We start from the raw sequence: 14,138 nt of genomic DNA, 5'->3' as shown, positions 1-14,138 counted from the left end.
AGCCTCAGAAAGCGCCTCAGAGGAGGAGACGGGACGGAGAAGCTCTGGAGGGCCGCAGTCCAGGATGTCTTGCATGTCCTCCATGTCTCCCTGCATCACACAGCAGGCTGTCCTCTGGCTGTCCTCAGGCTGTCCTCTGGCTGTCCTCTGGCTGTCCTCAGGCTGTCCTCTGGCTGTCCTCAGGCTGTCCTCAGGCTGTCCTCTGGCTGTCCTCAGGCTGTCCTCAGGCTGTCCTCTGGCTTTCTGCTGGACTGGGTCAGGAGTCTTCATGGGACTCAGGTGTGTTGAAGCAGGGAGACATGAAGACATCCAGGACCGCAGTTTGAGCCCCCTGTCTGTCCCCCTGTCTGTCAGTGTCTGGAACGTCTGTGGCGTTCGTGGTCTCTGATGAGAAATCAGAGAAACATCAATAAAAAACTTAGTTTCAGTTTCACGCAGTCACAGGAAGTCACTGTCTGTGTCCGAATGTCCACACTGTGTCCTCTGAAGGACACTACATAGTGAAGACATCTGCAGGGCTGTCCGAATGTCCACATAGCGAAAAAGAAGGGCAATAGAAATTTCCCACAATGCATCTTGAAAAGTAGTGAGCATCAAGGGTACCTAGGCCACTCAATATTACCCATGGTGCATTGCAAATCTATGTATGTATGAATTCAATTTCTTCAATGATTAGAAAGATGACAGGAAAGTAAAATGCAGAATAAGAGCACATTTAAGAAGATATATTACAAATGTTTTATGTGTCGTGGAATTACGTCGGTGCGTCTGGTTACCATGGTTACCACGGTACCGGCCGGGGGTCACGTGATCAGCGCTGAGGGGAAAAGTAGAGCTGGGTGTCCAAATCGCCAGGATTCAGGCTCTCCAAAGTCCGCTATGTAGTCCAGCTCTATGTAGGGACTGAGGGGTCAGGGGACAGGGTGGACATTCAGACAAGTCTCTCACCTGTTCTCGGGTCTCACCTGATCCGGTCTCACCTGATCCGGTCTCACCTGTGTGCCTCGTGCTCCTGCAGCTGCTCCTCAGTGAAGAAACACACCGGTTTAACATCTTCTGATGAAGTCGCAGAAAAAACTAGACCCAGAACCAGAAGCAGGACGAGAGGTGGATCAGAAGACATGACAGAACCAGTCTGGATCAGTCTGATCCCGGTCCGGCCCCTCTGCTGCGATGCATTCAAGGTCTGTGGGAAACCCGAGCTGCATGTTTCCCTCTTTTGGATCACTTTATTACTTCATCTATTTATTCATATATTTATTACTTTATCCCTTTATTGTTTGAGTTTGAAAAAAAGAACTAAATGAAAGCAACACGCGCTTGAGAAGCTCCATGCCAAGCCGGAGTTAAAACAGCTGAAGTTAAAATGACTTTCGTCTGGATTTTCAACAACTAAACAAACAGTTCAGAACATTTGACTATTTTTATGAAACGTTCATTAACATATCATCATTTTCTGCAAAGTCACTCATAATAATAATAATAATAATAATAATAATAATAATAATAATAATAATAATAATAATAATAATAATAATAACAATAGTGTGGTTGTTGTTTTTGTAATCAGTCCGCAATCACTGGATGGATGTATGGATGGATGGATAAATGGATGAATGCATGAATGGATGGTGCATCGCGTTTTCTAGCAGGGGCGTTGAGCACCTGAACGCAGCATGCGGGATGAGCTGAGGAAGTAGTGAGAGAAGCACGTGAACGCAGCACAGCTGGGTGTAGTGGGACGGGCTTCAGTGTGTGTCCTCGGCTGGAGGGTTGTGTTTGAGCAGGAAGCAGAACCCGAGTCCGGGTCTGAGAGGGCTCCGGGTCTGAGAGGGGTCCAGATCTGAGAGGGGTCCAGGTCTGAGTCTCAGAAACATGTCCAGAGAGCTGCTGTGAGTCCGACTGGAGGAATGAACCGAACCGCCAAGTCCAGGAACTACCAGGAGGTGAGGGCGGTGTGTGTGTGTGTGTGTGTGTGTGTGTGTGTGTGTGTGTGTGTGTGTGTGTGTGTGTGTGTGTGTGTCATGTGACAGGGAAGCTGAGCTCTGCAGGTTTGAACCGCAGCTTGAAGCAGAAGATCTGCAGGAATCTGAGCCGCGAAGCTCCCGGTGTTCCTCAGGGTTCTGTCTGTGGAAACGTTTAATGTCGTTCTGTAAAAGACTCGAATGTCCCTCATGGGTCCCGGACTCAGAGCCACACAGGGATCCTGGACTATCTGGAACTTGCTGGATCAACAGACATGGAGAACCTTCATTCAGCAGTCAGACCTGGTCCTGGTCCCCATAGAGACTGGATCTGGATCTGGATCTGGATTCTGAAGAGGGGCCAAAATCCTCCACCTGCTCCACATGGAGGATGTCAAGCTGGAGACCAAGAATGTGCCAGAACTGGACCCACTGATCCACAACGCCAGGATCTACTGAGGCTCTCCTCCGGGATCTACTGAGTCTCTCCTCCAGGATCTACTGAGTCTCTCCTCTGGGATCTACTGAGTCTCTCGTCCGGGATCTACTGAGTCTCTCCTCTGGGATCTACTGAGTCTATCCTCCGGGATCTACTCAGTCTCTCGTCCGGGATCTACTGAGTCTCTCCACAAACTTCACAATATTCCATCCATCCCTAACCCGCAGTGTGCCGGAGCCACCCGAGCTCCATGTGGACGAGGACATCTTCCACCTGGACAGGTCCCCGGTCCACCACAGGGTCCACCTGGTCCACCACAGGGTCCACCTGGACAGGTCCCCGGTCCTCCACAGGGTCCACCTGGTCCACCACAGGGTCCACCTGGACAGGTCCCCGGTCCACCACAGGGTCCACCTGGATGGGTCCCCGGTCCACCACAGGGTCCACCTGGACAGGTCCCCGGTCCTCCACAGGGTCCACCTGGACAGGTCCCCGGTCCACTACAGGGTCCACACCGAGGGACAGTTGTCCAGTCCACCTCACACATGTTTCTGGACTGTGGGCGGAGGAACCCACACATATGGGGAGAACATGCAAACTCCACATTGATAGGGCCGGGGCCGAGCTTATCAGTTCAGTTCAACTCAGCTTTATTTATAAAGTACCGATTACAACAGAGTCGCCTCCAGACGCTTTACTGAGAAAACCCAACAGATCCACACGAGACAGAACCCTGCAGAACCAGGAGGAACCAGGAGGAACCGGGAGGAACCGGGAGGAACCTGCAGAACCAGGAGGAGTCTCTCTCTCGCTCTCTCTCTCTCTCTCTGGACTGACTCTCTCTCTACCTGCTGTTTCTGAACCTCGCAGTTCAACGACGACGATGGCGAGGACGAGGGCGACGCCGAGGCGCGCTCCGCCGGCTTTTTTGACGACACCACCGAAGGCGTGGAGCCCGAGGAGCCGGAGGAGCCCGAGGAGCTGGACGGCAGCATCGCTCCAGGTACCCCTCCCGTCCCCCGTCCCCTGTCTCCCGTCCCCGAGTGTCTCCCTGGTTGCCCAGCGGGGGACAGACTCACTGACGGAGGTCTGCCAGGTGAGGCCTGAACTCGCCGCTGACGCCTGTCCCTCCGGTCCCTCCGGTCCCTCCTGTCCCTCCTGTCCCTCCTGTCCCTCCTGTCCCTCCTGTCCCTCCTGTGTGCCTCAGACGAGGACGCCAGGAGCGCCACGCCGTCCCGGAGGTTCAGCAAGTCCTGCGTGAAGAACGTCTTCACCGTGGTGCTGATCTTCGTCTACCTGCTGCTGACGGCGGTGGCCGTCTTCCTGGCCTACCAGACCATCTCCGACTTCCTGGTGAAGGTCAACCAGCCCGTCATGTCCGTCACCTACAAAGAGGTCGACGCCTTCTCGCCCCCCGGTTGGTACCAAACCCCACAGGTTGGTCCGGACCGGGTTCAGCTGGTGAAGTGTGACACACTGGACCCCAGCCGGCCTGGAAACACCTGAAAAACCCCTGAAAGCACCATGTAAAACTCCTGAGCACCAAAATCAAAGTTCAAAGGTCAATATCTCAGAGCAGCGGCAAATGTAAACTTCCAGTGTGGCAGACTCTGACTCCCCTGATGAAGGCCTCACAGTGGGGTGTCGCGCTGAGTCCGTGACTCTGTTCACTGAGACAGAAAAACAGAAAGCAAACGATCACAATGAGCTTCAGGAAGGAAACGGATCAACTGCAGATCAAAGACCAGATCAGGGTTTCAGTGGGTCAGGCGGATCAACTGGGTCACTTGGTCCAGTGGGATCAACTGGGTCACTTGGTCCAGTGGGATCCTCTGCATACCTGTCCAGGCAGACCTCCTGCCTCCCTCATTGGAGGCTTCACACCTGGACTGTTTACTTAAAAACTATTTATCCTCACATAAAATAAACCTGAAGCAAAAACACAAAACAAAGAAACTTGAAACGAAACAAATGGATCAGCATCTCTTCTTCCTCTTCCTCCTCCTCTTCCTCCTCCTCCTCTTCCTCCTCTTCCTCCTCTTCCTCCTCTTCCTCCTCTTCCTCCTCTTCCTCCTCTTCCTCCTCCTCCTCCTCCTCTTCCTCCTCCTCTTCCTCCTCTTCCTCTTCCTCTTCCTCTTCCTCTTCCTCTTCCTCTTCCTCCTCCTCTTCCTCCTCTTCCTCCTCCTCTTCCTCTTCCTCTTCCTCCTCCTCTTCCTCCTCCTCTTCCTCCTCTTCCTCCTCCTCTTCCTCCTCCTCTTCCTCCTCTTCCTCCTCCTCTTCCTCTTCCTCTTCCTCTTCCTCCTCCTCCTCTTCCTGTTCCTCTTCCTCTTCCTCTTCCTCTTCCTCCTCCTCTTCCTCCTCCTCCTCCTCCTCTTCGTCCTCCTCAGGCATCGCAGTGTTTCCTGGGAAAGCCGTCCTGCTGAGCTGCAGACACCACTTCCACGACTCCATCCCGCCCCTGGTGGACCCTGGGAAACCCCAGGAAGGCGACTGTGACATGGTGCACGTGGCGTACGTCGGGCCCTTCGCCAACCAGACTGAGGTCAGAGGTCACAGCGGCTCCCTGCTGGTTCATTGGTCCATCATGTAATGTTGGAGCGTGGCGCCGTTTCCGCCTTCTTACTTCATTAACCCCGAAAACTGTCAGCGAGCTGAGAGGCATCCCGCCACGCTAACAGTGCTAGCAGCGTTAGCAGCGTTAGCAGCGTTAGCATTAGCGGCATGCTGCGGCAGTCAGACGGTGTGGTCGTCACTCAGACGGACCGGCAGGGCCCGGAGGTCACGGCGCCGTCCGCTGTGTGTTCTCGGTGCTTGTGGCTCTCGGGGCCCAGCAGGGCGAGTCTGCACTGGTCCGGGATCGCCGGATTCTTTTAGATCTCTGATCACAGGTTCAGTGATCCGGCCGCTCGTCACAGTGGTGGGTAGAGAGCACAAAGCTCAACCCGGCTCCTGCTGGGAAGCCCGGTTCACCGGATCCAGACCCCAGCTCTCCTGAACCGGGCCCTGGTGATTAAAACGGGATCCTGGAGGTTTGTCAGTCCGGTTTCAGAACTTCGCGCAGCACCGATTCAGCGCTGCTCCGGGTTTTAATGATGTCCTCCTGGGCAACGGTTCTGGTACCAAATGGTTCTGGTTCTGCTGGACCTACCAGCACCATCCTGGTCCCAGGCCTGCAGCACCTGCTGGGGTTCAGCGGTGGTTCAGGTTCTCCCTGCCCTGCTGGATCCTCTGTTAAGGGGTTCCTCAGGGCTCAGCTTTAGGCCCACTGTGTTTTTCCCGTTCCGGTTAGTGCTGGGTCCATCCCTCGACGGTCCGGTCCCTCCTTCCACGGTCCCACTGGCTGACAGGCGTCTCTGTTCTCTGGTCAGAAACGGGCCGTGGTGGTCCGAGGTCCGACAGACGTCCGGAACCGGGAGCTGGTCTTCATGCAGTTCAGCCACAACGAGACGCAGGAGGACTTCAGCGCCATCTCCTACATGCTGTTCGCCAAGTTCACCGACCTGATCGAGAGGTGAGCCGGGCGCCGCGCCGCCCCGCAGCGGACGGCGGACTCAAACCGGTGTCCCCCGCAGTGCAAACCGCTCGGTCTTCATGAGGGACTGCGAGAGGAACTACTCCATGTGGACCTTCTCCGGAGGGTTCAGGACCTGGGTCAAGATGTCTCTGGTCAAGACCGCCGGGAAAAGCAGCGAAGCTGTGGAGTTTCGCCAAGAGGTGGGAACCAAACCCTTGTTTAAGGACAGGGAACCAAACCCTCGATTCAGGACAGGGAACTAGACCCTCATGTTTCAGGAGAGGAACCAAACCCTTGTTTAAGGACAGGGAACCAAACCCTCGAGTCAGGACAGGGAACTAGACCCTCATGTTTCAGGAAAGGAACCAAACCCTTGTTAAGGACAGGGAATCAAACCCTCGAGTCAGGACAGGGAACTAGACCCTCATGTTTCAGGACAGGGAAATAGACCCTCATGTTTCAGGAAAGGGAACCATACCCTCATGTTTCTTAACAGGGAACCAAACCCTCATGTTCCACGACAGGGAAGTCGACCCTCATGTTTCAGGACAGGGAAGTAGACCCTCATGTTTCAGGACAGGGAACTAGACCCTCATGTTTCAGGACAGGGAAGTACACCCTCATGTTTCAGGACAGGGAACCAAACCCTTGTTTCAGGACAGGGAACCAGACCCTCATGTTTCAGGACAGGGAACCAGACCCTCATGTTTCAGGACAGGGAACTAGACCCTCATGTTTCAGTACAGGGAACTAGACCCTCATGTTTCAGGACAGGGAAGTAGACCATCATGTTTCAGGACAGGGAACAAGACCCTCATGTTTCAGGACAGGGAACCAGACCCTCATGTTTCAGGACAGGGAACCAGACCCTCATGTTTCAGGACAGGGAACCAAACCCTCATGTTTCAGGACAGGGAAGTAGACCCTCATGTTTCAGGACAGGGAACCAAACCCTCATGTTTCAGGACAGGTAACCAAACCCTGATGTTTGAGGACAGCGAACTAAACCCTCATGTTTGAGGACAGGGAACTAAACCCTCATGTTTCAGGACAGGGAACCAAACCCTTGTTCCAGGACAGGGAAGTCGACCCTCATGTTTCAGGACAGGGAACTAGACCCTCGTGTTTCAGGACAGGGAACTAGACCCTCTTGTTTCAGGACAGGGAACTAAACCCTCATGTTTCAGGACAGGGAACCAAACCCTCATGTTTCAGGACAGGTAACTAGACCCTCATGTTTCAGGACAGGGAACTAGACCCTCATGTTTCAGGACAGGGAACTAAACCCTCATGTTTCAGGACAGGGAACTAAACCCTCATGTTTCAGGACAGGGAACCAAACACTCATGTTTCTGGACAGGGAAGTCGACCCTCATGTTTCAGGACAGGGAAGTCGACCCTCATGTTTCAGGACAGGGAACTAGACCCTTGTGTTTCAGGACAGGGAACCAGACCCTCATGTTTCAGGACAGGGAACCAAACCCTTGTCTCAGGACAGGGAACTAAACCCTCATGTTTCAGGACAGGGAACCAGACCCTCATGTTTCAGGACAGGGAACTAAACCCTCATGTTTCAGGACAGGGAACTAGACCCTCATGTTTCAGGACAGGGAACCAGACCCTCATGTTTCAGGAAAGGGAAGTCGACCCTCATGTTTCAGGACAGGGAACCAAACCCTCATGTTTCAGGACAGGGAAGTAGACCCTCATGTTTCAGGACAGGGAACTAGACCCTCATGTTTCAGGACAGGGAACCAGACCCTCATGTTTCAGGAAAGGGAAGTCGACCCTCATGTTTCAGGACAGGGAACCAAACCCTGATGTTTGAGGACAGCGAACTAAACCCTCATGTTTGAGGACAGGGAACTAAACCTTCATGTTTCAGGACAGGGAACCAAACCCTTGTTTCAGGACAGGGAATTCGACCCTCATGTTTCAGGACAGGGAACTAGACCCTCGTGTTTCAGGACAGGGAACTAGACCCTCTTGTTTCAGGACAGGGAACTAGACCCTCATGTTTCAGGACAGGGAACCAAACCCTCATGTTTCAGGACAGGGAAGTAGGCCCTCATGTTTCAGGACAGGAAAGTAGACCCTCATGTTTCAGGACAGGGAACCAAACCCTCATGTTTCAGGACAGGTAACCAACCCCTGATGTTTGAGGACAGCGAACTAAACCCTCATGTTTGAGGACAGGGAACTAAACCCTCATGTTTCAGGACAGGGAACCAAACCCTTGTTTCAGGACAGGGAAGTCGACCCTCATGTTTCAGGACAGGGAACTAGACCCTCGTGTTTCAGGACAGGGAACTAGACCCTCGTGTTTCAGGACAGGGAACTAGACCCTCTTGTTTCAGGACAGGGAACTAAACCCTCATGTTTCAGGACAGGGAACCAAACCCTCATGTTTCAGGACAGGTAACTAGACCCTCATGTTTCAGGACAGGGAACTAGACCCTCATGTTTCAGGACAGGGAACTAAACCCTCATGTTTCAGGACAGGGAACTAAACCCTCATGTTTCAGGACAGGGAACCAAACACTCATGTTTCTGGACAGGGAAGTCGACCCTCATGTTTCAGGACAGGGAACTAGACCCTTGTGTTTCAGGACAGGGAACCAGACCCTCATGTTTCAGGACAGGGAACCAAACCCTTGTCTCAGGACAGGGAACTAAACCCTCATGTTTCAGGACAGGGAACCAGACCCTCATGTTTCAGGACAGGGAACTAAACCCTCATGTTTCAGGACAGGGAACTAGACCCTCATGTTTCAGGACAGGGAACCAGACCCTCATGTTTCAGGAAAGGGAAGTCGACCCTCATGTTTCAGGACAGGGAACCAAACCCTCATGTTTCAGGACAGGGAAGTAGACCCTCATGTTTCAGGACAGGAAAGTAGACCCTCATGTTTCAGGACAGGGAACCAAACCCTCATGTTTCAGGACAGGTAACCAAACCCTGATGTTTGAGGACAGCGAACTAAACCCTCATGTTTGAGGACAGGGAACTAAACCTTCATGTTTCAGGACAGGGAACCAAACCCTTGTTTCAGGACAGGGAAGTCGACCCTCATGTTTCAGGACAGGGAACTAGACCCTCGTGTTTCAGGACAGGGAACTAGACCCTCTTGTTTCAGGACAGGGAACTAGACCCTCTTGTTTCAGGACAGGGAACTAGACCCTCATGTTTCAGGACAGGGAACCAAACCCTCATGTTTCAGGACAGGTAACTAGACCCTCATGTTTCAGGACAGGGAACTAGACCCTCATGTTTCAGGACAGGGAACGAAACCCTCATGTTTCAGGACAGGGAACGAAACCCTCATGTTTCAGGACAGGGAACTAAACCCTCATGTTTCAGGACAGGGAACCAAACACTCATGTTTCTGGACAGGGAAGTCGACCCTCATGTTTCAGGACAGGGAAGTCGACCCTCATGTTTCAGGAGAGGGAACTAGACCCTCGTGTTTCAGGACAGGGAACTAGACCCTCATGTTTCAGGACAGGGAACTAGACCCTCATGTTTCAGCACAGGGAACCAAACACTCATGTTTCAGGACAGGGAGCCAAACCCTTGTCTCAGGACAGGGAACTAGACCCTCATGTTTCAGGACAGGGAACCAGACCCTCATGTTTCAGGACAGGGAAGTCGACCCTCATGTTTCAGGACAGGGAACCAAACCCTCATGTTTCAGGACAGGGAACCAGACCCTCATGTTTCAGGACAGGGAACCAAACCCTCATGTTTCAGGACAGGTAACCAAACCCTGATGTTTGAGGACAGGGAACTAAACCCTCCTGTTTGAGTACAGGGAACTAAACCCTCATGTTTCAGGACAGGGAACCAAACCCTCATGTTTCAGGACAGGGAAGTAGACCCTCATGTTTCAGGACAGGGAACCAGACCCTCATGTTTCAGGACAGGTAACTAAACTCTCATGTTTCAGGACAGGGAACCAAACCCTCATGTTTCAGGACAGGTAACCAAACCCTGATGTTGGAGGACAGGGAACTAAACCCTCATGTTTCAGGACAGGGAACTAAACCCTCATGTTTCAGGACAGGTAACCAAACCCTGATGTTTGAGGACAGGTAACTAAACCCTCATGTTTGAGGACAGGGAACCAAACCCTCATGTTTCAGGACAGGGAACCAGACCCTCATGTTTCAGGACAGGGAACCAGACCCTCATGTTTCAGGACAGGTAACTAAACTCTAATGTTTCAGGACAGGGAACCAAACACTCATGTTTCAGGACAGGGAACTAGACCCTCATGTTTCAGGACAGGGAACTAAACCCTCATGTTTCAGGACAGGGAACCAAACCCTCATGTTTCAGGACAGGGAACTAGACCCTCATGTTTCAGGACAGGGAACCAGACCCTCATGTTTCAGGAAAGGGAAGTCGACCCTCATGTTTCAGGACAGGGAACCAAACCCTCATGTTTCAGGACAGGGAAGTAGACCCTCATGTTTCAGGACAGGAAAGTAGACCCTCATGTTTCAGGACAGGGAACCAAACCCTCATGTTTCAGGACAGGTAACCAAACCCTGATGTTTGAGGACAGCGAACTAAACCCTCATGTTTGAGGACAGGGAACTAAACCTTCATGTTTCAGGACAGGGAACCAAACCCTTGTTTCAGGACAGGGAAGTCGACCCTCATGTTTCAGGACAGGGAACTAGACCCTCGTGTTTCAGGACAGGGAACTAGACCCTCTTGTTTCAGGACAGGGAACTAGACCCTCTTGTTTCAGGACAGGGAACTAGACCCTCATGTTTCAGGACAGGGAACCAAACCCTCATGTTTCAGGACAGGTAACTAGACCCTCATGTTTCAGGACAGGGAACTAGACCCTCATGTTTCAGGACAGGGAACGAAACCCTCATGTTTCAGGACAGGGAACGAAACCCTCATGTTTCAGGACAGGGAACTAAACCCTCATGTTTCAGGACAGGGAACCAAACACTCATGTTTCTGGACAGGGAAGTCGACCCTCATGTTTCAGGACAGGGAAGTCGACCCTCATGTTTCAGGAGAGGGAACTAGACCCTCGTGTTTCAGGACAGGGAACTAGACCCTCATGTTTCAGGACAGGGAACTAGACCCTCATGTTTCAGCACAGGGAACCAAACACTCATGTTTCAGGACAGGGAGCCAAACCCTTGTCTCAGGACAGGGAACTAGACCCTCATGTTTCAGGACAGGGAACCAGACCCTCATGTTTCAGGACAGGGAAGTCGACCCTCATGTTTCAGGACAGGGAACCAAACCCTCATGTTTCAGGACAGGGAACCAGACCCTCATGTTTCAGGACAGGGAACCAAACCCTCATGTTTCAGGACAGGTAACCAAACCCTGATGTTTGAGGACAGGGAACTAAACCCTCCTGTTTGAGTACAGGGAACTAAACCCTCATGTTTCAGGACAGGGAACCAAACCCTCATGTTTCAGGACAGGGAAGTAGACCCTCATGTTTCAGGACAGGGAACCAGACCCTCATGTTTCAGGACAGGTAACTAAACTCTCATGTTTCAGGACAGGGAACCAAACCCTCATGTTTCAGGACAGGTAACCAAACCCTGATGTTGGAGGACAGGGAACTAAACCCTCATGTTTCAGGACAGGGAACTAAACCCTCATGTTTCAGGACAGGTAACCAAACCCTGATGTTTGAGGACAGGTAACTAAACCCTCATGTTTGAGGACAGGGAACCAAACCCTCATGTTTCAGGACAGGGAACCAGACCCTCATGTTTCAGGACAGGGAACCAGACCCTCATGTTTCAGGACAGGGAACCAAACCCTCATGTTTCAGGACAGGTAACTAGACCCTCATGTTTCAGGACAGGGAACTAGACCCTCATGTTTCAGGACAGGGAACTAAACCCTCATGTTTCAGGACAGGGAACCAGACCCTCATGTTTCAGGACAGGGAACCAGACCCTCATGTTTCAGGACAGGGAAGTAGACCCTCATGTTTCAGGACAGGGAACTAGACCCTCATGTTTCAGGACAGGGAACCAGACCCTCATGTTTCAGGACAGGGAAGTAGACCCTCATGTTTCAGGACAGGGAACTAGACCCTCAAGTTTCAGGACAGGGAACCAAACCCTCGTTTCAGGACAGGGAACTTCCAGTCGTCTGTCCTCCTCCAGTCGTCTCTTCTCTTCCAGTCTGCTGTGGTGAAATTCAACGACAAACGCAAACCGGAGGACCGGTCCCCCCAGCTGTTCTTCGCGGTGTTCGAGTGGCGCGATCCGTTCATCCAGGAGATCCGCCTGGTGCGTTCCTGGGACGCCTCCCACTCTGCTGACTGCAGCAGCGGCTGTTCTTCACCACGCCTGTTCTTCCCGGCAGATCGTCACCGCCAACCCCTGGAGCGCCATGGCCATCCTCTGCGGCGTCTTCATGGCGCTCTTCAAAGCTGCCAACTTCGCCAAGCTGACAATCCAGTGGATCCTCCGGATGCGGAGGCGACAGCTGAGGAACAGAGTCCGGGAGCTGAACCAGATCACCTGAGGCTGCAGACCGGACCGGGGGGTCTCACGAGGTCTCGGCCTCCCTGCTCTTCATGTTGGGTCCGTCACGTTTCTCTCAGGTTCATCTTAAACGCAGAAAACATTTCTTAAAGCAAATTTCAAGGGTTATTTTTAAGTTGTTTCCGGTGCAGAACGGAGGAAACGTGATGAAAACATGTTGCTGGACTTAACCTGCTTCTGAACGTTAGAATTAGGAGTGTCAACGTCTACACGTTCATAACCGTTTGGGAAAATCGATAACCGTGTCCACGTCATTTTCCTCCTCTTCGTTCTTTTTTCACCTATATATCATGTTTTTGGGGTCATGATGTTTCCTGAAATCTTCAGATAATAACATTAACTAAATGTTCCCTGTAGTGCGGTTGTCCTCTTATATAATAGATACGTGCGGCGCAACGTTACGTTGATTTAAAATAAATAAATAAAACACAGTCGGGGTTGCGTTAAAGTTGACTCGGAGACGCGATGGCGGCTAACAGCTAGCGGAGCGCTGAGTGGAGCTTCTCTAACTGGAACTGCTGCTGGGTGGAGGCGGAGTCAGGAGGAGCTGGTTTACAGCAGCAGAGATCAGTCGCCATGGAAACGCCCAACAAGCTGGAGGGAGAGACGCTGCTGTTAGCATCGATGCTACCGCTAGCGGTTCACAGGCTAGCATGAGGGATTTTAGATGCAACAAATCAAAGAAATGTGACAGAACTCAAACATATCGGCTTCACAGCTGAAACGGCTCTTCTGTCTGAGAACGGCTGGATTTAACGGGATCATGAGGGACTGGATCTCAGTGGAGACAGAGCCTCGAGTGGTCATACAGCGCAGCTGCAATAGAAAAAGCTAAATCTCTGACGTCGTTGGAAGTCCCGGTTCCACCGGTAGAGAAGGTCGTAGACGTTGACACCCCCGGGAAGAAGCCTGTTTCAAAGGGATCGCTGTTGCTGTTCTGTGTGCCGTTTGTCCCAATCGGCTTTTATTTCCAGAATATAAACGTTGAGGCACGACGGCTGCTTTAGGTTGATTTTATGAATGAATGTGTTCAATGTTGATTCAGTTGACTTGAAATCTAAATCTCATGCTGTTTTAGACTTTTGAAGAAATAAATCTCTTTTTTAGCCCTGAACGTCATCAGTGAAGTTGTTTCTGGAGATCAACGATCCGGTCCACTGATCCACTTTCTCACTGAATTCCATCGAGCTGTGTGGCCAAGTCGAGTGGTAGTTAACACAATGACTCACAATGACTGTAAATAACACTACTATGGAGCTGCTGAGGTTGGAATATGTTAGCTGGTTGCAATACAATTTGGAGACTTTTATATTTACAACGCCAGCTGCTGAAGACCAGCGTTCCCAGGGTCATCCTGCTCATAAAGGCCGCAGAGTTGTTGGCGGCTGACGGACCAGAGACAGAACTATCAAAGTAGACTTTCCTTTATTTCATGTTAATATTCATTTATAGTACAAATAGTTTGCTTTTAAAAGACGTATTTCCTTTCATGCACTCATTCATTCAATTAAAATAAAATTACAAAATGGAAACTGTCCTGAAAATGAGCAGCATTTAACTGTGGCCTTCTGAAAACTGCAGCAGCAGCAGCATCGTAACGAGGAAGCCAATGGCAGCACCGGAACCCAGTCACATGGAAGGAAGAGAGAGGCCCGCCTCTGCAGCCGAAAATACCAGA

The 14,138-nt window shown here is 51.6% G+C and overlaps 1 protein-coding gene across 1 annotated transcript; it reads left to right on the top strand.

The window, feature by feature from the left end:
- The first annotated feature begins 1,748 nt into the window (after positions 1 to 1,748).
- Positions 1,749 to 13,579, top strand: pacc1 (proton activated chloride channel 1). The gene is made up of 8 exons (XM_030087229.1): positions 1,749 to 1,946; positions 3,274 to 3,406; positions 3,611 to 3,820; positions 4,791 to 4,945; positions 5,772 to 5,914; positions 5,976 to 6,117; positions 12,095 to 12,202; positions 12,279 to 13,579. The coding sequence occupies exons 1-8, from the start codon at positions 1,911 to 1,913 to the stop codon at positions 12,438 to 12,440; spliced, it is 1,089 nt and encodes a 362-aa protein (XP_029943089.1). The 5' UTR covers positions 1,749 to 1,910; the 3' UTR covers positions 12,441 to 13,579.
- Positions 13,580 to 14,138: the final 559 nt, after the last annotated feature.

This window comes from Salarias fasciatus, unplaced genomic scaffold (assembly GCF_902148845.1).
Source record: "Salarias fasciatus unplaced genomic scaffold, fSalaFa1.1, whole genome shotgun sequence".
NCBI classification, from domain to species: domain Eukaryota; kingdom Metazoa; phylum Chordata; class Actinopteri; order Blenniiformes; family Blenniidae; genus Salarias; species Salarias fasciatus.
The sequence above is the reverse complement of the archived record's forward strand: the minus strand, read 5'-3'. Positions and strand labels throughout refer to the sequence as shown.

Excerpts from the sequence above, each read along its gene's own strand:
- pacc1 (XM_030087229.1), top strand. The coding sequence starts at position 1,911 with ATGAACCGAACCGCCAAGTCCAGGAACTACCAGGAG. Across the intron at positions 1,947-3,273 it reads AGTCCAGGAACTACCAGGAG|TTCAACGACGACGATGGCGA; the intron begins GTGAGGGCGGTG and ends TGAACCTCGCAG. Across the intron at positions 12,203-12,278 it reads TCATCCAGGAGATCCGCCTG|ATCGTCACCGCCAACCCCTG; the intron begins GTGCGTTCCTGG and ends TCTTCCCGGCAG.